At 41.8% G+C, this 23,593-nt stretch overlaps 1 protein-coding gene across 1 annotated transcript in view; it reads right to left on the bottom strand.

The window, feature by feature from the left end:
• Window positions 1–23,593, bottom strand: part of Taf3 (TATA-box binding protein associated factor 3) — a 159,225-nt gene that overhangs the window by 23,372 nt on the left and 112,260 nt on the right. The window contains exons 3-4 of the mRNA XM_036188737.1: window positions 18,620–20,442; window positions 7,155–7,237 (exon numbers count right to left, since the gene is read on the bottom strand). Of these exons, the coding sequence (XP_036044630.1) occupies window positions 7,155–7,237; window positions 18,620–20,442 (1,906 nt within the window). The remainder of the gene's footprint in view (window positions 1–7,154; window positions 7,238–18,619; window positions 20,443–23,593) is intronic.

Raw genomic sequence — 23,593 nt, 5'->3', positions numbered from 1 at the left:
GTAATGCACAAAGACCACAGCTCCCCGGAAAAGACATAGGAAAGCCTGGAGATGCAAATCAAGAAAGCGTCCAACTGACTGTTTGTGACAAGAGGCTGAGAGCTGCCCCCAAGACAGCCGATGGCCACACGGAGAAGACAGGGGACTTCACAGGGCCCTCGGTCAGTTACTCAGCAGTCAAGAAGATCAGTAGCAGTGCTTAGCAATAAAGCAACATCACTTTAAAGCTGCAGACATACTCTTTTGTAACATTTAAAACTGCACTTCCAAAACCTGAGTATGGTCAATCTTAGGATTTCTTTTTGTCATTGTTCCTGTACCTGAAAACATGGGAAACATCTAGGAAATGTTTCCATTTCTATAATAATTTCACCAGGGCAGGGCAAAAGACAGACTAGTCATGGTACCTCAAATAAAAATGAAAAGCAGGGGGTTGGGGATTTAGCTCAGTGGTAGAGTGCTTGTCTAGCAAATGCAAGGCCCTGAGTTCGGTCCTCAGTGAAAGAAAGAGAGAGAGAGAGAGAGAGAGAGAGAGAGAGAGAGAGAGAGAGAGAGAGAGAGAGAGAGAAGCAGACAGCTTTGTTTTTGTTTTTTTTCTGAAAGGGGAAACTATTCAAATAAGAAAATTAAGAGGCCTTCCCAGTCTAAAGGGTGATGCTGTGCCCGGCTGAAGTTTGTTCTAAAGAGTCTCATGTTGTGCAAAGGCTTGGCCACCCTGGTCCTGATTTCCTCAGCTGGGACAGAAACTCTGCTTGCCTTTCTCTAACTATGACAAGAGGCATGTGTTCCTTTTGCCTGCCCTTGTCCTATATGCTGGTGAGAGTGCCCTTCCTTCTGGAGTCACTATCTCCCCTTCTGACAGAGTTGGCTCAAACTTGCAGTAATTCTCCTGCCTCAGCCCTCTAGACTGAGGGATTACAGGCATGTGCTACCATGCACACTGGCACTGGCTACATTTTAAAATAGAAAGATGCTTATTTTCCTTGAAAGTATCCTTAAATGTTAGTCTATTTCTGTGGGTATTGTGTTCCCTGAAATATTGTGTGTTCCCTGAAATAAACATATCTGGGGTCAGAGAACAGACAGCCACTAGAACAAAGCCAAAAATGGTGGCTAGAAAATGGGAAGAGTAAGCCCTAAAAGAAGTTGGGCGGTGGTAGCACACGCCTTTAATCCCAGCACTTGGGAGGCAGAGCCAGGTGGATCTCTGTGTGTTCAAGGCCACTTTAGAAACAGCTAAGCATGGTGACCCACACCTTTAATCCCAGAAACCCAACCTTTAACCCCAGGGAGTGGGGGCAGAAAGAAAAAGGTATATAAGGCGTGAGGACCAGGAACTAAGGAGGAAAAGCATGTAGTTAGTTAAGCTTTGGAGCAATACAGTTCAGCTGAGATTCATGTGGAGGAGGACTCAGAAGCTTCCAGCCTGAGGAAACAGGATCACCCGAGGAACTAGCAAGGTGAGATAGCTGTGGCTTGTTCTGCTTCTCTGATCTTCCAGCATTCACCCCAATAACTGGCCTCAGGTTTGGTTTCATTAATAAGACCTTTTAAGTTTCCTACTACATATTTCTATTGTCAAAAGTTTGGCAATGCAGAGACAAGTATCTGGATGTATTTTATGTTTTAAAATATCAAACCTGCTTTTTGGGTTAATAAGCTTCACTCTAATTTTCACAGTATATAGGAACTGACTGAAATACCACAACTATGAAAAAGCCCCCTCAGGCTTAAGCAAAACCTTGTTAGCTGTAGCAAAGCCAGGTTGACATAAATAAGAGTATATCACATGTTCAGCACCTCTATCATGAGTGGGCAGGGAAGGAGAACTTTCTGTAGTTGAGAAATCAACCCAGCTGGTATTGGAAATCAAAACACCAGCAGAATGGAATTGCCAGTGGTAAAGCAGTCCCCCAAATACCTCACATCTAACTTCGGAAAATGTACAACCTGCCAGACTCTCAAAGGGAACCTGTGTTCTCATGGACAGCAGACATTGCCATCTGAAAGGCTCACTACTGCTCAGGCAGCCTTATAGGCAGGGTCACCTTGCAAGGAGAGAAAGGAGATGGTGACTTTCCTATTAGGGCCTCTGTCTATGGGAGAAGTATAGACTAGTAGACGGAAAAGGCAGAGGCTAAAAGCTGGGGCACATACCCAAAGTCTCAGTTCAAGACCAAGCTGAGCTACTGAGTGAGATCTTACCCGGGGGCCGAGGGAAAGGCAAGATGCCCCCTCTAGCACCTATGATAGGACAGCATTAGAGAGGGCATTTGTAAAATGTGACGGAAGAATGGTTATTCTCAATCAGTAGTCACCCTCAAAGTTTGTACAAATTCATATTACATTTTTATTTTTACACCTTACAATATGGAAAATTACTTTTTCCCATGAGGCTTAACTGAATTTTGAATTTGATAAGTATTCAGACATTTAAACTTAAAAAACCTGCAGGCCCTATTCTGTCATGTCTTGTTCTTGACAACTGCTTTTCTGGAGGGGGGGGGGGAAGGGGAGGGGGAGGACAGGTCTCACTCTGTAGCTCTGACTGGCCTGAATTTGCTATGAACACTAGGTGAGCATCGGATTTATAGAAATCCGTCTGCCTCTGCCTCCCAGAGAGCTGGGATTAAAGTGTGCACCAACACACACAGCTTCTGACAATTCCCTCTCTAAGTTGGACTCCGTCCCTAACAAACTGTCATGTTACTTTGCTCTGCATTCTTCATGGAAAGAACTGGGATGATGCCATCCATCAACTAGCCATCCCTTCGCCACTCGTTCCAAATGAAGCAGGCCAGCAGACAGTAAGTCAGCTGTGCTGTTAATGAGCCCCACACATTCCTTGTCACCACATCTACTCGGGAAACCCCAGGATGCTGAGCAGCACAGCTCTAAGTTCCTGGGCAAACTGAACGCCCAACTTGACAGGGAGCCTACACTTGGACACTTTAGAAATGGACGTGAATGTGTGGCTTCCTCATTCACACAGCTGAAACTGTGGTTCTGGGGTTAGTGCTTCACTGTGGATTGGAGGGAACTCTGGATGTCCATTACCGGTAGACATGCTCAAGGATGTTCAAGGAATCTGGGGTCTTTGCAAAGTTGTCTTGTCAGGAAGGAGAACTGGCTAGTCATGGACCCCTCCAGAAGGCAGTTTCGAGGGATGTGAAAACAGGGGAAAAACCAATTACTGCTGTCTTGCTTTGAGGAACACTAACAGAGAACAGAGGACCCTCTCTAACCACAAAGCACTTTTGGGGATCAAGGGCAGAAGACCTAACTTCTTTAAGACTTAGAAACTAAATACTGTCTTAAAGATCTTCCGACAGGAGGGTATAATTTGAACCTTGTAATGCTTTTTCTTTCTCTCATAATTTCAAAAGACTTGGTCCTTCAGCAATAAACACCCCCCTCCAAGGAATACACAGACTTCCTTGTTTTTGAATCCCAGTCTGCTTATTAATTTCACTTTAAAAGAGTATTAGCTCACCCCCAGGTGTATACAGACAACAACTAGTCACATATTTATATGACTCCCTACTTTTCTGTCACTACAGCCATGGAATAGATTATAGTACAGGGTAGTTTCTTACCCTGTAACTATAAAAGATGGCTAGAATTTTTACCATGTGTCATAAAAATATTTTAAATTTCTAATTAAAAATTTTTATGAGTATGTGCACATGGATGCAGGTCCCCTGGATCTGGAGTTACAGGACCTGATGTGGGTGCTGAAACTGAACTCTGGGCCTCTGGAAGAGCAGTAAGTGCTCTTAATTGTTGAGCCAACTCTAAAGCCCCAAAGAATATTCTTTAAAGTTTTTCAGTCACTTAAAAACACAAGAAACATTCTTAGTTTGCAGGTCATACAAAAGCAAGAAGAAATAGGCTGAATATGGCCCCTGGGCTAGAGTTTACTAACCTCCAATTTAGACCTTCACATCATCAAAAGTATTTACTGAATTTATGTTTATATGAAATTCTATTGGACTTGAGCCCCTGCCTCCCTCTGACTTTCATTTAACATGCAATGTGTTACACTTAATTTCTTTGTCCAGTACACTTCTATACCTGCCTTGGTCAAATAATTCATAGTTCATAGAACAGGGCAGTTATTATCCAAGCATCTACAAGTTACATGTTACAAGTGACACTACTTTTGAGGGTAATTTGTTGAGAATCCAGGCTATTCTAATTTCCCTCAAGCCGGACATTTTGATCCAGAGTAATAGGATCCAGTCCTCACATCTTCCAGTCTCTTAGGAATATAAATGAGTTATTGAAAGGTAAAGACAGAGCAGACAGCTGACAGAATCACCAACAGACACTCCAGGGTAGAAAGAGGAATGTAACTAGAAATGTCATTTTAAATCTTAATTTTCTAAATGGAGGAAGCCAAACTTCTGTGTGGGAGTTAAGACTGGGTATTGATGAACTATGGAGAAAATAGGAATTAAATATCAATTGGTAAAAGTGTCTTTTGAAGTATGAGCAAGAACACTTTCCCTTAGAGAAACGAGACAGTTTACAGAATTTCCAAGGAGATTTTCAAGAGTGTAGACCGCCAGAGCCTGTGTATGCCAGGTAAGTGCTACTGTTGAACTAGAACCTTGGCCAGTCTGATCTTCCTCACCAAGTTCAAGGGTGTGTGTACATCAGATCCCAGGATAAAAGAGAGTGGAATTCAGATAGTTTTTGAAGATTTTCTGTTTGTCAGCAGTAGGAACACCTGCTATCTAGGTCTCTACAGGCAGCACAACAAAGAAGAATGCTGTAAAAATCATTCAGAGAATGTAGGTAGCGAAAATATGAACCATCTGGACTCTGTCCTGCAGCTCTTCAGAGGAGCACAGACTTTCTTGAAAGACCATGTTGGTCTCTGTCTTAGCCCTCATCATAATCCCAAGGGGCTTCTTAACTGCAGTGCGTTTAGAATTGACAGTGGTAGTATGTAAAATACACACATCTTAAGAAGGAATGAACTGAGAACATGGTTTTGTGCACTGGAAACCCTGTCAAAAGCCCAGGGCTGGGGAGGTCCCAGGCCCTGGATGGAGGCTGGGGGACCTTCTACTGCTGTTTTACTAAATGTACATGGTGTCAAACGGTCTTCTAAATATGTAGGTTTAGACCTATAGGTCAGTGTCGCTCTCTGTTAGGTCTCAGAAGCCCCGACAAATGGATGAATGCTTACTAACTATCAAGGCAGGCACCAGCCAGCTCTCCCAGCACCCACTTGTGGCTCTCACAGCACTTCACGCTGTCCCCTCCCCTAAATCCCTCCCTCTCAGGCGCAGGGCTTTGCGCTCCCCTTCCCCCGCCTCATCCCCATAGAACTTATCACTTTGGCCATGCTGCTCTGAGTCTCTTGGGCCTGGCAGCCTCTCTCGATCTTCTTCTCCCTCTCTCCTCTTAATTTAGTCTGCAGGCCATGTTCAGCCTGGACTCTTCCCTCTGCCTGCTTTCTCCCTTATGTCTACAATACAAATCTTCTCCAGACTTTAGGAGTAGTCATGGCCCCTCCTTTGATTTCCTTTTTCATTCATTCTCAGCCTTGGTCAGAGAAGCTTCTTGCTCTAGTGGGCAGCACTTAGTGCGGAGATGCCAACTGGTCAAAGTGCTGAGAGTAAGTGCTGAGCCCTAGGTGAGTGAGACCTTTAGATCCCACACACCCTTCCCGCCAAGGCTTATGGAGCACTGTGGAAGAAGCAGGGGACAGAATTTAAGAGCTGTCCAATGTGGGCAGTGCTGTGAAAGGCTCTCCTCTGGATATGACAAGGCTGGCACACTCAAGAGCTCACAGCAGGTGTGGTCACCAACATAGAGCATTCCAGTCAACACTCCAGTCAACACAGAGGAGGGGCTCACTAGGCCCACCCTGAGCTGAGGAGCTGTGGTTGCTGTGGTAGGAGGAGCTCCAGCTCCTGTGCATGACCCCACAACCCATGCATGGGCAAGCAGCAGTACCTGGATTGTGGGGTACTTAAACAAAACAAAAAGATGAGGACATGAAGGTGGGAGGCTTGGGGGGTGGGTTCTGAGGAAGAGTGATGGGGAACTGGGTTGTATATGATCAAATTGCATTGCATATATGTATTCAATTGTCAAAGAATAAATAAAAATATTAAATAAAAATTTCAATAAAAAAAGCAAAATTTCTAGTTGTTTCTTGAAATAGGGCCTTGCTATTTAGCCCAGGCTGGCTTTGAATTCTTGACAATCCTGCTTCACTCTTCCAAGTGCTTGGGTTACAGATGTGTGCCACCATGCCCAGTGAACATTCTGTTCTTTACTTGGTAAATTCTGAAGTCCCCCTCTCACTTTTATGCTAAATTTGAGTGGAACTGAAAGTCTTCTATCTTTTCTCTGATATCTGACTGTTTGCAAAGCAAACTGCTTCACTTTCACATTTACTGGGAAAAAATAATAAGTTATACTCATGAATTTCATTGAAATGCCACACAGAGCAAGAATTTCAACATGATTTACAAAAGAAACTAATATTTCATACTGTATCAGGAGCCTGTGAGGATACTGTAGGTCTAAACACTTCCTCAACGGATGAAAGAAAGAAAACAATATCCTTTAAAGAAAATGGGCCTCTGCAGGTACCCGTACATAATGTAGTATACCTACAGGCAAAACATTCATACATCTAAAACTGTATGTGAAAACTATATTAAAAAAATAAAGATAGCCTAATAAGTTGATTTGTTAAAATTTAGACAAATGGTAAACAATGATTGACATTCCTCATTTTCTCTTACACCATCTGAATCTTTAGTCTCAGCCATTGGTAGATGATGTGTTCCTGAGAAGGTCTAACACTGTATCCATGTGGGTGAAATGTGGCAGTTAACCCACTCACTACATAATCTCTTATTTTTCAAGTAGCCAGGACCTCAGATACTATGCAGTAATATTGCCATATATTAACCCTTAAAAAAGAGAAAAGGGTGGAGGGAGAGCAGAGGATCTTATATATTAAGCAAAGAAAAAGGCTTTAACCTGGAAGAAGAAGCCAATAAAAACTTGATAGCAAGCTATTTCTGATACAGACTCTGTTCATACCTGGAAGTCTGGCAGAGTCCTAATCTATTAGGACAGCATGGAAAAGGTAGGTCTCACCAATTCCCAAGGCTTATACTTACATCTTGTCTTGGCCAGCGCCAACTCGCAGAGTCAATCTGGGGATAACTGGACTTGGGGCTGGGATGACGGGCTCCACTTTTATCTGTGGAAGTTAGTACATTAGTTAGAAAAAAAAAAAATTCTTCCTAAAGTATTTCCTATCTCTTCTACTTCCCCACCCCACAAAACTAATAAACACATCTGCAATGCTAGATAAAAAAGACATGGCTAGTGTATGTGTGTTGTGTGTAGACACAAGTGTGGGAAGCTAGAGGTAGAAATGGGTGTCTTCCTCAACCATTCTCTAAACTTTTTGAAGACATTCCTTTCTTTTTTTTTTTTTTTTTCAGTTTTCTGTATTAAGAAATTTTCTATTCACTCCACATACTATCCACAGATCCCCCCTCCTCCCATCCTCTAGTCCTCTTTCCCAAGCCACCCCGCATCCCCACATCCCCCAAATGGAGGTCTTCTATGGGGAGTCAGCAGAGCCCAGCACACTGAGCCTAGGCAGATCCAAGTCCCTTCCCACTACACCAAGGCTGTGCAAGGTGTCACACCACAGGCACCAGATTCCAGAAGCCTGCCCACAGACCAGAGACAGATCCCTATCCCCCTGCCTGGGTGCCCCCCAAACAGTTCGAGCCAAACAACCATTGAAGACAGTCCATTCAATGAAGTGGAAACTCATCCATTTGGATGGGGGAGGGGTGTTCAATGAGGTTCAGGGTTCAAAGTGCCTCTATCTTGCTTCCCACCAGCACTGGGACTACAGGTGCACACTTCTGGTTCTCTGCTTTTAAACCTGGGTTCTGGGCATCAAACTCAGGTCCTTATGTTGTTATGATATCCTATATCAACTGAGCATTCTCTCCAGCCCAAGTTCATGTTTCTTAATAACTGAAGGCTCTTTGACACATAACATAGCCTTCGAGCTTTATCTACATCACATTAATATGATGATGTTTCTGGCTAATTGGTTTGTGCTCATTTCTTTAGTTTTACTGTACTGTTTAACACAGGGATATCACAGCATCTGGTGGAATATTTATGTAACCACCATATTTGTACTTATTTTTAAAGGTTTATTTATTTTTATTTTATGTGCATGAGTATTTTGCCTGCATGTGTGTTTGTGTACCACATGTGTGCCTGGTGTCTGTGGAGATCAGAAGGGGGCATCAGATCTCCTGGAACTATAGTTACAGACAGTTGTGAACTGCCATGTAGGTGCTGAAAACCAAACCTGGGTCCTCTGGAAGAGCAGCTAGTGTTCTTAACCACTGAGCAGGCTCTTGAGCCCCATGACTGCCAGACAGAACATAACCAAAAAGGCTTACCAGGAGATCTTCCCTATACAACATACACTTATGGGCCTTGATGAAACTCACTGTAAGTTTGTTTTATTATATCTGAAGTCTAAGCACCATAATTCTAGCACTATGTAATTCCATTTTAGGCTCACTAAAAAAAGACCTGAAATTTCTATGTGTATGTGTGTATGTATACACGGTACACTTTCTCAATTTAGAAAGTATTTATGGTGAAGGTAATGATTTGAAAAAGTTTAGGATTTCACAAACATTTGAGCTATTAGTCAGAAAGAAAATACACAAATTAAGTATGACATTACATGGTCTCTTGACAATTAGTTAAGACCTTATGGTATAATAAATATTTTGAATAAATAACCAAACAAAATTTCTGTAGTCTCAAATTCCTATCTACATCCGAGTTTTTCAACGGTGACAGGACAGACATTTTGGTGGGGTAATTCTTTGTCATTTGAGAATGGCCCAAGCACTGACAGGTGTTTAACTTGTCTTAGGATACTGCTGTATGTCATTGCTAACCCTGACAACTATCTACAAATTCCGATGTACATATCGGAAGCCTGAGAATGAAACAATGGAAGCATGTGGTGGCTGGAGGGAAATGGAGATATAAAGTACTGTTCAATGCACTACATCATGCAGGTATTTGCATATGAATACTATTACTTTCTCATATATGTGAGAAGTTTATGTATGTATGTACACACACACACACACACACACCTCTCTACCTACAGTTCATTTACAAACCTATCAATCACATAAGTACTGCCTTGGCATGTAGGGCATGCTCAATAAACATCTGTTGAATTAATGCTTCTCTGAACACAGCTTCAATTCCTATCTTTCAGTTATTACATTACTCTTCCAGGATCAACCCGAATCCAGCCTCTCGAGCACTGAATGACGGAAAGGGACGTTTAGAAAACTTTTGACTTCACAGATGCCTTTACTACTATTAGTTTATCTGGATTTCAGCTCACTCAAGCACCACTGAAGCCATGTCTGTTTTGTTTACTACTGTGTCCCAATGTCTCCCACAGTGACTTCCAAGTCAGGCTTAAGAGGCACTTAAGGCCTTAACATGAAGCAGCCATCCCAAAGCCTCATTTCTTTCACAACCCTGCCATAATTTCTCTCTTGCTTTTGCTCAAAAGGTAAAAATATTGAGGCCTGAGGCAGGTGAATTCTTTAGATTACCTATAAATGTACCAACTTTTTTGTACCCCTAAGTGTGAAGCCCATCTCTTCTAGACTTTTTAAGAACTTTCTTTCTCCTTAGCATAATTTACAGAACATCAAACCTCTTGACTCTATTAATTATTCTCATTAAACTTTTAAATGTGCTAAATTCTTATCTTGAAAAAAAATTATCTTCCCTTTATCCTCTGCTAACAATCTCAAATGTTTTTCAGCGTTTAACTTGTATCTTGTTATTCTGTTTATTGCCTCTGTCTCTTCATTTTTTTTATTCATTATTTTAGAGACAGGTCTCACTGTGTAGCCCTGCCTGGCTCAGAACTTGCTATGGACACCAAACTGGCCTTGAACTCACAGAGATCTGCTCACCTCTCCTTCCTAAGTGCTGGGATAGAAGACATGCACTACCCCACTCGGCAAAGCTATTATTTTAAAAAACAAAACTCCTCCTGCACTTAAAAAAAAACAAAAAACTGTTTTACTAATTGTTATATGCTGCACTGTGTTTGGCTTGTTTCTTTTCTATGTGGTAAATGTAACAGACTTATCTAGCATTTTAAGGAATCAACCTCCCCCCACCCCACACACACCTTCCAATGGATCTTCAAAACTCCACATGGTAGATATAGAGGGCAGACTCTTCCCTCTCAGATAACGCCCACTCAGAAACAATGCAAGGTTTGCTCAGGGTTGCAAAACTAGTAAATAAATCATGTAAACCCAAGCTTCCTGACCTGACACAAAGTCACCTCTGGTTCTATAATACAATTCCTTGGCGCTTGGACACTCCGGGTCCTGGTATTATGCATGTCCTGAATGGAGCTGTTTACTTTCTTTATTAAGGTATCTTATGATAACTGATAAATACTTGTGTCATTGCTAGGGTTAGTTGTATGGTATTTTTTTCTTTATGGGAGGCTAGTGAATTTATATGAATTTGAGTTTAACTTTGACTTTACCTTCATTCATTCATTCAACTAAATAGCTACATTTATGTTGCTGTCTTGAATGACCTGACAGGTACTATGAACCTAAAGATGGGCTATTTATGACTTACTCTAAAAAAAGTTAAATAAAGCAGGCATAGTGGCACATGCCTTTAACCCCAGAACTTGGGAGACAAAGGTAGGTGGATTTCTATAAGTTCAAGGCCAGCCTAGTCTACACAGAACGTTTCAAGAGAGTCAGGGATACAGAGAGAAACCCTGTCCCATAAACAAACAAACAAACAAACAAACAAACAAACACACACACACAGTTAAATGATGTATAAAAATAGGCAAAGAAAAATAAGGATACAAGTCAGATTCAAAATAGTATGAATGTATTTTGAAATCAACAGGTATTCCATCAGCTGAATGAATGAGCTAATGAATGATTTTGCCATCTCAGCTCAAAGTAATCACAATACTCAACATTGTCTCTGGAAGCACACTATGAAGCAGACGAACCAGGACTATCAGGCAGCTAGGACAAATGGAAACTCTACCTATAAGTTACTCGAACACTTTAATTTTAGTCAAAAAGTTAGTCATGTTTATCTTGAAAAATGGCAGGAAGTACAGAGAAAGGAATAAGACCATTTTGTTCAAAGGAAAGAGGTTAACGAGGATGCTAACACTATAAAGAAAGTGTAATTTCTAAATAAGAACTTCTCCCTGAATTTTTATGTTAATTCTATCTGAATGCTTATCAAAATAAAAGCAGAGATACTAACTACCAATTGAAAATAATTCTCTCCTGAATTTTCCTGGAAACAACAAACCCAAGGATAACAATGATTAATCAATCACTTGAAAAATATGACAAATGTCATCTTTTAATGGCACAAAGCCACATCCTGGGGCCAAGAGGAACTTTTAAGGGTTAAAATAAAAGAACACCACTTTGGAGTAATGCTTCGAATTGGGACGAGAAGAAGAGCATTTACAGTGGATTACTAGGCTTCCCAATTCACCAAAGAGGTAACGTCCAGCAATATAAGACTCCTTTGTAGCTAACTTACAAATACACTGTCGGTGGATTTGTCCAGTTTTATGTATAAGCAATACTTCTTTCACCTGAGCCAACACTAGTAGTCATATAAACCCCTTACTGCCTTGTGCTGAATTTTTTTTTTTTTTTTTTTTTTTTCTAATCTTCAAGGATTTAGCTTCTTTGCCACATACCTCAGGGCACCAACTGATAAAGCCCTAACTCTCCATTTTTCCAGGACACCAGCAGTGCGGCCTTGCAAAAAATGAAAATCGCTCAAGAGATTTAAAGGGGAAATTTATTTTTAAAATCCTGACTTGAAGCAGAGGTGGATTTTTAAAAAGCTTATCTCTAAAGAATCAGTTTAAATTTAAATTCTATCTTGGAACCCTTTCATGCATTCTAGCTTTAAAGTTTATCTTTTGACAGGGACTTTCTACAAAGGTAATGGGCAGCTTTGTCAATTTAATCTGTCCAAGTTTATTTATTTATTTTTTTAATGTTAAATTCCTTTCATTTAAAAAAAAAAAAAAGAGCAAAGAACCTCTACCATCTATGTGCACTAGCTTGGGTAATCGAGGCTAGCAGGTACTAGTCCCGATGCCTACCTGTGCAGAGACGTTAGAAACCCCCGGCAATACTCCTGATGAAAAGATACATGGAACCAGTTAGCATTCTGGGTGCTCAAGGATGGGGGTTACCCCTTTGTTGTTCTTTTTAGCAATTAAGTTCTTTACAAGAGTTCCTTTTTGAAACAGGCTTACAAAATGCCCATCAGTTATTTGAAACATTCAGAAGACAGTTCTAAGAGGCCTGGCTACAGATGAGTAGAGGGTGTCCAGTGTGGACAGCAATCCTGGCTCCCATCTGAGCCCTTGGAGTGCATTCATAGAAGGCTGGGGTGCAGCCTTAAGTAGCGGTCTAAAAATTCAAAAACATTCATCTGAATGTTTATGTTCCTGGCCTCATGGAAGAGGCAGCAAAGAGAATCAGGGAGGGAACATTTCCCCCATTTTACCGTTATTTACAGAAAACCCTTCATTTCACTAGTTATGACAAGCAACAGTGACTACGCTGCTTTAAATAGAAAGGAAGAAGGAAGAAATTCTTTCGTTGAAGGAATAAAAAAGTAAGACTATGTTTGATTCACTACAGTATTAAACTGTTTATTCAACCAATGGTGATTTGGGGGCAGATACTAAAAAACTTGAGGACAGATTAAGGAATCATTGAATCATTGAAGTGTTTAATATTTCTGATTACTCAAGTCACCAGGGTCTGAGGTCATCACTTATCTGCTTTTAAAAAATATGGAGTTAAACAGGAGCTCAAAAGGTTTCTTCAAGGGCTGACACTTTACCAACCCAGAGGCTACCTTACCTTCTGGTCACCTTACCCCTGATCCTCGGCCCTTCTGGTCACCGTACCCCTGATCCTCGGCCCTTCTGGTCACCTTAACCCCGTCCCCTGCCCCCATCATCAGCCCTTCTTATCTGTCCTCTGCCAGTCGCATCCTGTGTCCTAGACATGCCAGAATGGAGAGTGACTAAGCGGAGCAGGTTGCCATGAGTGGCAAGGACCCAGGATTTGGTTAAATAGGCCTAGCCACGTCAATCTCCTCTCACTGTTGCTGCATGTCACTCAAACCTTTCAGAGCACAGTTTTCTCAACTGCAAAATCAGCATGGCAATATCAAAGCCACAGAGCAGTTTGGAGGATTAAATCATGGAATAGTCTGACACACAGATATACTCTCAAGTGATAGAGCCAGCATTGCTCCTTTTCTAGGTTAGCTCATTCATAAATAGACAGTGTGAGCTCCGATAACTGATCAGTCAGAAAGGTCAAAGTTTGAGGTGTTCTTTACAAAGTCTATAAGTTTTCCAGCATAGGCAAATTTTTAATTATTTGTATATAATATTATTAGTTATTTGTAAGATAATTCTAAACTGTCAGTTATCTGTACATTTTAAATAAGAAAAACTAGCTCAGGGTTTTCTATGGGGGGTGGCTCTAATGGTGAGTATTCTTACAGAAGATATGAAACAAACATTGTTTTCTCTGCTTGTTTTGAGACAAGGTCTCATGGATACCAGTGTGGCTTCAAATAGATTATGGAAACAAGGATGACCTTGAGCCTCTAATCCTCCTGCCTCTACTTACCAATTGCTAATATTAAAGTCATGGGCTATGATACCTGATTTGTGCAGTATTGGAGACTAAATCCAGAGCTTCTAATATTAACAACTGGGCTACTCCCTCAGCTAACTGTTTTTAAATAGAAGTAAATGGATGGAGTGATGCTGTCTTTTCTAAAATGAATGTGAGGCTGGGACAGAGGGAAAGAAGCAAAAGTCACAAAAGGTAAGAGAGGATCACAAGAGCTAGGCAGTGGTAGGGTTGGGATATCTACCAGATAACTGCCAAAGCCCCTGAAGGCCTAGGTTGGGTCTATTTATCTCCAGATGATAATGCTGTCCTTTTGGGTGACACTCTACATCATTAAGACACTATTCAAGTAAGAATACATTGAAATACAATAATATGTACCCCTCAGTCTGATGCTGATGGATTCTGGTTTATCTTCTACTCAAGATTCTAGGCAGAGTTGCAGGCATATAGTTCATAGTAAAGAGCTCACCTAGCATGTGAGGGGCCTGAATCCAAACCCCAGCATCATGCACATGCATATGCACAGATGAACACAGTTGTCTAGTTCCATCATCATAAATAATAAGGTATTTTCCTTTTTGTGATCATTTTTTCTATGAAACACACTTAAAATACTAAGAATAAATTAAGGTAATCTTACACATTCATCTATATCCCAATTATCCATGGTTTAAAATAATCAAGCCATGCAAAACACACACACACACACACACACACACACACACACACACACACACACACAAATTCTAGTAAAAGATTTAAACTGCTTTGTTGACCATTGATAATGCTATTTCACTATGTTTATGACTAGGTAACAGAATTGCTTATAATAGGTTCCTCTGCAAAAGTTAGTTTGGGTCTATTTTCACTAAGTGACATTCTGAAAAAGTTAGTTTGGATCTAATTTTGCTAAGTGACAGGGCAGACTCCCAGCCTTGACCAATGTGTATGACTGCTCACAAGGGGAAGAAAAGGCTGCACCTTATCCTAGGTCTGCTGGACTCCAGGCAAATTCTTAGTTTGTGGGAGTTTGTTCTTTTTTTCAACAATGTGAATCTTGGGAATTAAACCAAGGCTGCCAAGCTTGGTGACAACTTCATTTACCTACTAAGTGATCTTGTCAGTTCAGTTATGCTTAAAGGAAAATGTTCACATTTATTTATTTATTTTGCATATATGTGTGGGTCCACGGGTGCCATAGTATACATGTGGACCAGAGGCCAGCTTGTGGGAAGTAGGCTCTTTCCTTTTATCATGTGGACTCTGAGGATCAAATTCAGGATGCAAGGTTTGGCAGCAAGTGCCTTTACCTACTGAACCATGTAGTCTGCTTTTAGTACCTTTTTTTCCTGATAATATTTAAGAAAATCAGTGCTTTGGATATCGCTGGCCAGTAGCCAGACAGGAAGTATAGGCGGGATAAACAGAAAAGAGAATTCTGGGAACAGAAAGGCTGAGGCAGGGAGCCGCTGCCAGCCGCTGCCATGAGTACCAACATGTAAGATACTGGTAAGCAATGAGCCATGTGGCAAGGTATAGATTTATAAAAATGGGTTAACTTAAGATATAAGGATTGCTAGCTAGAGCCATTAGGTCAAACAGTTTAAATAATATAAGTGTCTGTGTGTTTATTTTATAAGTGGGCTGCAGGGGCTTGGTGGGACCCAGAGAAAAGCTCTCCAGCTCCATCTGCAGGCATATATATGTAGCCCCACTTCAGGTGTGTTTCTGATGAATCTTTTTGCATGGAATTTGGGTGGATCGGTGGGTGGGATAGAGACTTTAGAGTTACAGCAGCCTTCAATCTCTGCTCCTTATCAATGCTTTCCATGAGTGATACCACCCTTCCCTTTCTACTGCAAAACAGCTAACAGATACAGGAATACAAGGGAGAAGAAAGGATGTTTTTAAAGTATAAAACAGCTGACTCTATTGTACTAACAACAGCCCAATGAAGTAGCCAACTCTTGGGTGTCTACACTTTTACAGGGTAGTTCAAAATGGATAATATTACTATGCCTGCAACCATCTTTATTTAAGCAGATAACATTTATTACTCGTATGCCAGATATGTTCCTATACTCTTTTTTTTTTTTTTGAGACGGTTTCTCTGTGTAGTTTTGGTGCATGTTCTGGATCTCGCTCTGTAGACTAGGCTGGCCTCGAACTCACAGAGATCTGCCTGTCTCTGCCTCTTGAGTGCTGGGATTAAAGGTGTACACCTCCACTGCCCAGCCCTATACTCATGCAATATATCATTCTTATTTAATTTTCATATAAGCAATATGCCCAGTTTCACAAAAGCCAGGATTTTAACTTAGGTCTAACTCTATAATTCTATTTCTTATTTCTGAGCAGTTTTATTTGTAAAATTCCTGTAGGATAACTGACTTTGATATATTTTTATATTTTGTCATTTCTCTGATTTACAACCTATCAAAAATAACACAAGGTGGGCTGGAGAGATGGGCTCAGAGGTTAAGAGCACTGGCTTCCACAGGTCCTGAGTTCAGTTCCCAGCAACCACATGGTGGCTCACAACCATCTATAATGAGATCTGGTGCCCTCTTCTGGTGTGTAGGCATACATGCAGGCAGAACATTGTATAGCAAACAAACAAATCTTAAAAAACAAAAACAAAAACAAAAACAAAACAAGGCTTGAACCCTTCTATTAGGTGACAGTCTGGCTAGCTCCTGGTAAGTGGGCCTCTGCCCAAGGGTTTTGTTTGTTTTTCCCCAGTGTTAAGTAGTTCCTTGGCCTGTCTGCTGTTACAAATTCATCTGATGGGGCTTCATTCAGATTCATAATGGCTGCTCAAACAATGCCACTGACTTCCCAAAGTCAAAGTGGTGCTAAATACATGGTACCATGTTGGACTGGCTGGGAGTTCAACTGCTGTTACTCTAGGTGCATGATAGAATAATAACTAATTATTGCCAGACAACTACCTCTAATAAAACACTTCCAAACATGACGACTATCTGTGCAATAAGGGACTTGGCTCTTGTGGATATGTGATCCTCACCTAGGATGGTCCCTCTCCTAGGCTTCCTCTTGTTCACAAGAGTTGATAATACTTACAGGATCAGTGTCATAGGTGTGCCAGGAAGAGGGAAATGTGTGGAACTGTTTTAAAGCTTGACAAGTACCATAATAAGATAATAACATAATATAGGGGTAACTATATGACTGTAAAGACAGAACATAAGATATGATGGAGAGATAGCTCAGTAGTAAAGAGTACTCATACTGCTCTTTCAGAGGACCCAAGTTCAGTTCCTATAGTGGGTAGCTGCTCCAGCTTTGACTTGGAAGTACTACCCCTAGTGAGGCTTCTGGTAACTGCCATGCCTACCTATGACCTGCCCCTGTGGTGGGGCTGAGACAGGAGCACTTAAGACCTGAGATCCGGACGTGCTGGGACTCTTGGTTCCTGGTGATCCTGGATGATGGATGGCAGACCGAGTCAGAGTTCTCCAGAGAACCCTGCTGGACTGCATCTCACCTCTCCTGAATCCTATAACCAACTCCTTTACTGGCTGTAAGTTACCCCAAAATAAACCTCCTTTTTAACTATGTGGAGTTACCTTGATAAATCTCCACATTAAGTTCCCAGCACCCATGATGGCTTACAATCATCTGTAACTATAGCTCCAGAGACACCTGCATGCATGTGCACAAACACATGCAGACAGACACACACACACACACATTAATAAAAATAAAATAAATATTGTAAAAAGAGAGGAGTTGGTGTCCAGTTACATTATTTTCATTCCATTTTTTTACTCATAGAAAAGCAAAGGGGGGGGCTCTAAACAAATTAATAGAATTAAGCAGGAATGTATCAGTTGTTAGCCAAGTTAGCCTTTTGAGGTAAGTTTGAAGCTAAAGACATTGTCACATCATTGGTTGGAGGTAGAATAGTATTTATTATATGGAAAGAAGTGATTGGGCATTATTTGTAGCCAAGATCATGTGTAGGTAGGAGTCTCTGAAGCTCTGCAGATGGTCCTAAGCACTGAGTGAATGTTTGCAACACTTTCAGAGCATGAGGAAGAGCAGAGCTGTCCGAGCAGAGGCTACACCCAGTGTCCACAGGACACTGTTCCTGGCTCCTAGAAAACATCCCTGTTGATTACATGGCCGGCAAGTCTGGTCTCCTCACCTGACAGACTAGATTTCTCTATGTAGAGTTACTTTCTACCTACAGGCTGGACCACCAGATCAGTCGAGGAGTTCTGATCTCAACACAGAAAATAGTAGGAATTAGAGCAGCCACTCAAGTCCCACGTGCAGCCTCAGTCTTAAGTCACGTCAGAGTGGCTCTCCTAAAGGAGACAAACGCCACTGGCCCTCTGTTGGCCTTCCTGTTCTCTTACAGAAGGAATATGGACTTATATGTCTTAGAAAAATAGATGCTTTTGGGTACCCAAGAGTCGGTACAAGACATTAAGTAGTAGACTTGATACTGAACAAAAATATTATTCGTGTGTGTGTGTGTGTGTGTGTGTGTGTGTGTGTGTATGTGTGTGTGTGTGTGTACACTATAGAGATCAGTTTAGTGAACAGAGTTTTTACAGCTTGTGATTAGATTCCTCCTAATCTATGCATTTTTAGCATCCAATGTGTGTGGGGCTTAGTTACAGAACAAATGATTTTTGTCACCGAATTACAAAAGAAATGTCACTTAACTGTCCCTGGATTTACATCTAAACCACAGCTATAACTCCTGGCTTTGTTTACCTGAATTTTGCACTAGGACCTTGTTCAGACAGTGCCGAAAAGGATACCCAGCTTACTTTTTCATGCTTGTGTTTCTCCTTCTCTCTCTCTCTCTTCTCTCTCTCCCTTTTCTCTTTCTCCCTCTCCCTCTCTTTCTTCTCCTTCTCCTTCTCTTTCTTCTTCTTCTTCTCCTTTTTGTCCCTTTTCCTTTCTTTCTCCTTGGGCTTCTCCTTTTCCTCAAACAGTTTTTCTGGGAGCACTGATGACAAGGCAGACAGCATGGTTGGGACCCTCACTGCTGTGGAAGGGCTGAACAAAGGGAGCGCCATTTCTTTCGGGGATAACACCAGCTGCGTTGGAGGGGCTTTCATCTTGTCTTCTCTGCTTTTTTCTTTAACCTTTTCTCTTTCTCTCTTATCTTTGTCTCTCTTGCCTCGTTCTCGATCTTTCTTCTTGTCCTTATGCTTCTCTTTCTCCCTCCTCACAATCCCATCTTTCAACCGCACTTTTGGATCAATGTCTTCGAATTCTCTGATTTTGAACTTGTAGGGATCCGAATCTTCATCTTTCATGAACTCCTTCCATGGGCACTTGACTTCTTTGGCAGCTTCCTTCTCCTTCTCCCGCTCTCTCATTTTATCCTTCTCCCTGCTTCTCTCTTTGTACCTCTCCTTCTCCCTCTCCCTATCTCTCTGCTTCTCTTTCTTTCTCAGCTTCGTCTTCAGTTCCTTTTTCAACTTCTTCTTTACATCCACTGATGAAGGCAACTTGGCTTTCTCCTCATAGCCCTTGTGTGGAGGTTCGGGAGTGGGAGGAGAAATGGAGGGAGAAGAGATATACGGGAAGGTGGGGGGCATGTTAGAAGGGGTTCCCAGCTTTGCCTTCCGTACCACCTCATCAATCGAGGCATCCATTGTCCACGAGTTATCGGAACTTGAAGTTCCGCCAGAAAGAGGCAGAAGAGTAGAGCCGGACTTGGTAAAGTTATTGGAGGAAGTAGAAGCTTTTGGAGTGGTGCACTCTGAACCGGAAATCCTCTTAGGACTTGTAAAAGTGTCTACTTCCGATTCTGATCCGGAGGAAAACTCGAAAGGATCCGGCTCCCGCTCTGCACAGGCGCGTGCGATCACAGCATCGATGGAATCGTCGATGGTTTTGTCTGTGACCAAAGCCTTTCTCGGCTGCATTTCCATGTTCAGTTTCCCAATTTCTGGGGGAGTCTGTGTTGGCTTCACAGGGATGGCGTCTTTAACAGTTTTTTCAATGACTATAGCTGAAGGCGTCCTATTTGGTGTTTCAGGTCTGGCAGGGGGTTGGGGAGCATGAGTTATAATCTTGGGGCTCTTGGGACTCTTGGGGCTCTTAGATCGTCCAGGTGATTTCTTTTCTTTGGGGATGGTTTTGGGTGACCTAATAGGACTTCCAAGCCTTGCTGGTGATAGGGTAGTTTTGGGTGATTTAGTCTTCTGTCCTGGAGAGCTAGCTTTAGTCTTTGTTTTCGGTGTAAATGATTTTGTTTCTAATGGCTTTGCAGTTGGTAGTTGTGATTTTGCAAATGGAGCCAGCATCGGGGGCTCTGGTGATGGAGGGGCCAGGTCTGTACTGTCCTGGACATGCACAGGAGAAAGCATTGGTGGGATCTTCTGTGGATTTATTGAACTGAGAGGTTCTCTTGCTTCTAACAGTACAACATCCAGGGAATCCCCTTTAGTGCTCAGGAGTCGTGGACGCTTCATGGTGGGCATTTCTTCCGCCTCAGGACTGTCCAGTGGCCTCTTACCCAGGAAATTCTCATCATTGATGACTTCCTCCTCCTCCATTTCATCATCTTCTTCCAAGGGCACTTGCATGGCTTCTGCTGAGGTGCCTCCATCAGTGGGCACCTGCTCCTCTTCTTCCTCTGGTAAAAGAAAAGGCATTATTAGAATGGAGCAGAGAGTAACGGAATCTAGGCTTCAAACAGCACTTCTTGGAAGGAGGAAAAGGAGTCTACAGTGAGTCCTCCCAGGTCTTCCCACCCTGGGGACATCATTCTTTTAAAGGTAGCAACATGAAGGCCAGCTTCCTAAACTCATTTCCTAATCGGAGAGAATACTGACTTTCTATTTCTACACTCTTCTCATGCTTTCCCCAACACCCCCACACTCCTCAAAAACAGGTCAGAATTCATGATGACAGAAAGACATACTTCTAAAAGACCTTTGTGTGTGTACATGTTTATATGTGTGTACAGGTGTACACTTGTGCGTGGAAGCCAGAGCTGACTTCAACTGTCTTTGTCAGCTGCTTTCCACCTTACTTTCTGAGATAGTGTCTCTCATTGAATCTGAATCTTACCCATTCAGGGAGACATGGGTTATGGTAGACTGCATTCAGATCCTGATACTTTTGTGGCAAGCCTTTTACTGACTAAGACATCTTCCCAGCCTTTTGAAAAAACAAACAAACTTGTGGAACAAATTTTAGTTCTCTGTACACAACGATCATAGGTACGCTTCTTCAAGGGGAAGCAAGGTGCAATGTAATCCATTTGGCTCAGACATCTGCCACTGTGCTTTAGCTAGAGTTCTGGCCTTACAGAGTGATGGGCCTTAGGTAATCTCAATCTCATTGAGCCTGTTTCCTGGCCTTTCAAAAGGAGCTGCCCTGCCTACCTACCTGCACCTGCCCTGCCAACTTGACTGAGTTCTTATAAGATCAGATCATGTCTTTCTGAATATATTAACTAAGTATATAATACATGATGATAAAGGCTGAAAGAACTATAGGGTCAATCTACAGCCTAAAATAGTACATGTGTATAGCATACAGGAAAGTAATCAGTACCACAAAGTGCTACAGGATTTCAAAGCAGAAGCGGGTGACTCACTATCAACGGGGAAGACTTCAGTGAACAGTTGGTTGGCAAAGAGGGGGACTTGAGATACAGGAAGTATGTTAGAACCACAGAATAATGTGTCTGGAAGGTGAGAAGTAAAATGAGGAATAAAAGAAAGTTGGGTAAAATTTTATGGACATCACAGAAGTCAGAAGCCTTCTGCTAGTACAGACTGGAGTATGTGTAAGATTATCTTAACAGGTACACATGATGGACAGAATGGGAGTGACAGACAACACAAGAAGAGGACAAATTAGGTGTGACTAGCATGATGTAGACAAGATGGAAGAAGAGACTAGACTAGAAAGTAGTAAGCAAATAGGAAGTAAGAGAGATAAATGCCAGTCTTCAGACAGTGAACAGACTGCTGCATGCTCAGGTATGAGCTGAAGGATTCAAACACAGATCCAAGGCTTTAAGACCCAGAATGATCAGTGTCATCATTAACAGAGAGAAGATGCAATGATGGTTATTAGCTCTATCCTGGACACAGGCTTGAGGAACCTTTAGCCAATGGTGTTGACTGAGCAACTAAAAATATACTGAAGTTCCAAAACACAGGCCTGGATGAGAGAGGCTTTGGTGATAACTGAAAACAACAACAACAACAACAACAACAACAACAACAACAACAACAAACAGTGGATGAGTGGGATGACCTATGAAGTGCTGATTCAGAATTTAGAGGACTACCTACATGTAAAGACAAAAGAACAATGAAATACATGGAGGATCAGATGTCAGAGTTCAAAGGATCAAGTTTTGAAAAGCAAGTTTAGGGCAGGAAACAGCTCAGTGGGTAAAGGTGCTTGCCACCAAGACTGATAATATGAGCTTGAGTCTTAGGGTCCACATGGTGGAAGAGAGAACTCACTTCATAGGTTGTCCTCTGATCCCCACATGCATATTGTGGTGCACACACATACACACATAAATGAACAAATGAAAAACCATTTAGAGGTTTTTGTTTTCAAAAAAGGAATCCTGGTGAATAAAGTCAATGTATTCACCAAGAGGTCAATGAGAATGAAGGCTAACAGAAGTCAGGCTACAAAAGCATTCAGGGGTGAAAGGGTGAGGTAACAGAGCGAAAGTACTCTAGAAACTATAAAAACAAGTAACTTCAACATAATTATCACCACCATCATTTGATGATGCCACCACCATCATCTCTCCACCAGCCATGGCAGAAACACGAGAGTCATTACAGACCATTTCTTTGCCCACTTTCCCTCCTACCTCAACTTCTTTGTACATCGTCCTTGGACTCAGTTATATTCTGGTTACACAATAAACAAAGACAGTCAAGAGTATTTCCTCCCTGATCCTTCAAGTTAAGGTTTGCTGTGCCAGACCTACAGTGTTTGGACCATCTAAACATTGCCTTCCTTTCCTGTCCTTATGAAAAGACAGAGCAGACTTCAAACGCACTTAATTACTAGGAAGTAAACCTGTGAAGAACCAGAAAAGAGAGCGCTTAGGCTAGTCTCCAAGGGAATACAAGTTTTAGAGTCCTTAGTAGTGGGCTGGAGATGTAGCTCTGTTGATAGAGTCCTTGCTTAGTACACATGAAGCTCCGAGTTGGATCCCCAGTGATGCATAAGCCAGGGCATGGTGGCACACACCTGTAATTCCAGCATTTGTGAGATGGAGGGAAGAGGATCAGAAGTTCGGTCATCCTTAGCTACAAAGCAAGGTGAAGGCCAACATAGTATACAGGAAACTCTGTCCCAAACAACAAAAAGGAATACTTGCTGGTATTACATTTTTTTTTTGTTTGTTTTTTGTTTTTTGTTTTCTGTGCTGGGAATCAAACTCAGTCTCACACACATTAAGCAAGCACTCCAATCACTGAGTTACACACCTAGTCCTCTATTTCACAATTTCAAAAAAAACCACTTTTTATTCTATGAAAGGTCACAAATCTTAAGATGGCAAGATATAAAAAGGAATGTTTGGGCTAGGTAAGAAAACAGGCCTGTAGAATCCTTTAAAGCAGATTTGTTCTATCATCACTAGTTTTTGGCGTGTGAGTCCCTAGAGGACACCTGAGGAAGGCCTTGGGAGTACAGAGGGAAACCACTTTAACATAAGCAGTTCCTGGGAAGGGGGACCAGGGCAACTGGTAAAAGTTACTTAAGTCTTTCAGACATAGACATGCTTATAAACAGAA

The sequence above is a fragment of the Onychomys torridus genome, chromosome 5, assembly GCF_903995425.1.
Source record: "Onychomys torridus chromosome 5, mOncTor1.1, whole genome shotgun sequence".
NCBI classification, from domain to species: Eukaryota; Metazoa; Chordata; class Mammalia; order Rodentia; family Cricetidae; genus Onychomys; species Onychomys torridus.
This window is presented reverse-complemented; position numbering and strand designations above follow the sequence as displayed.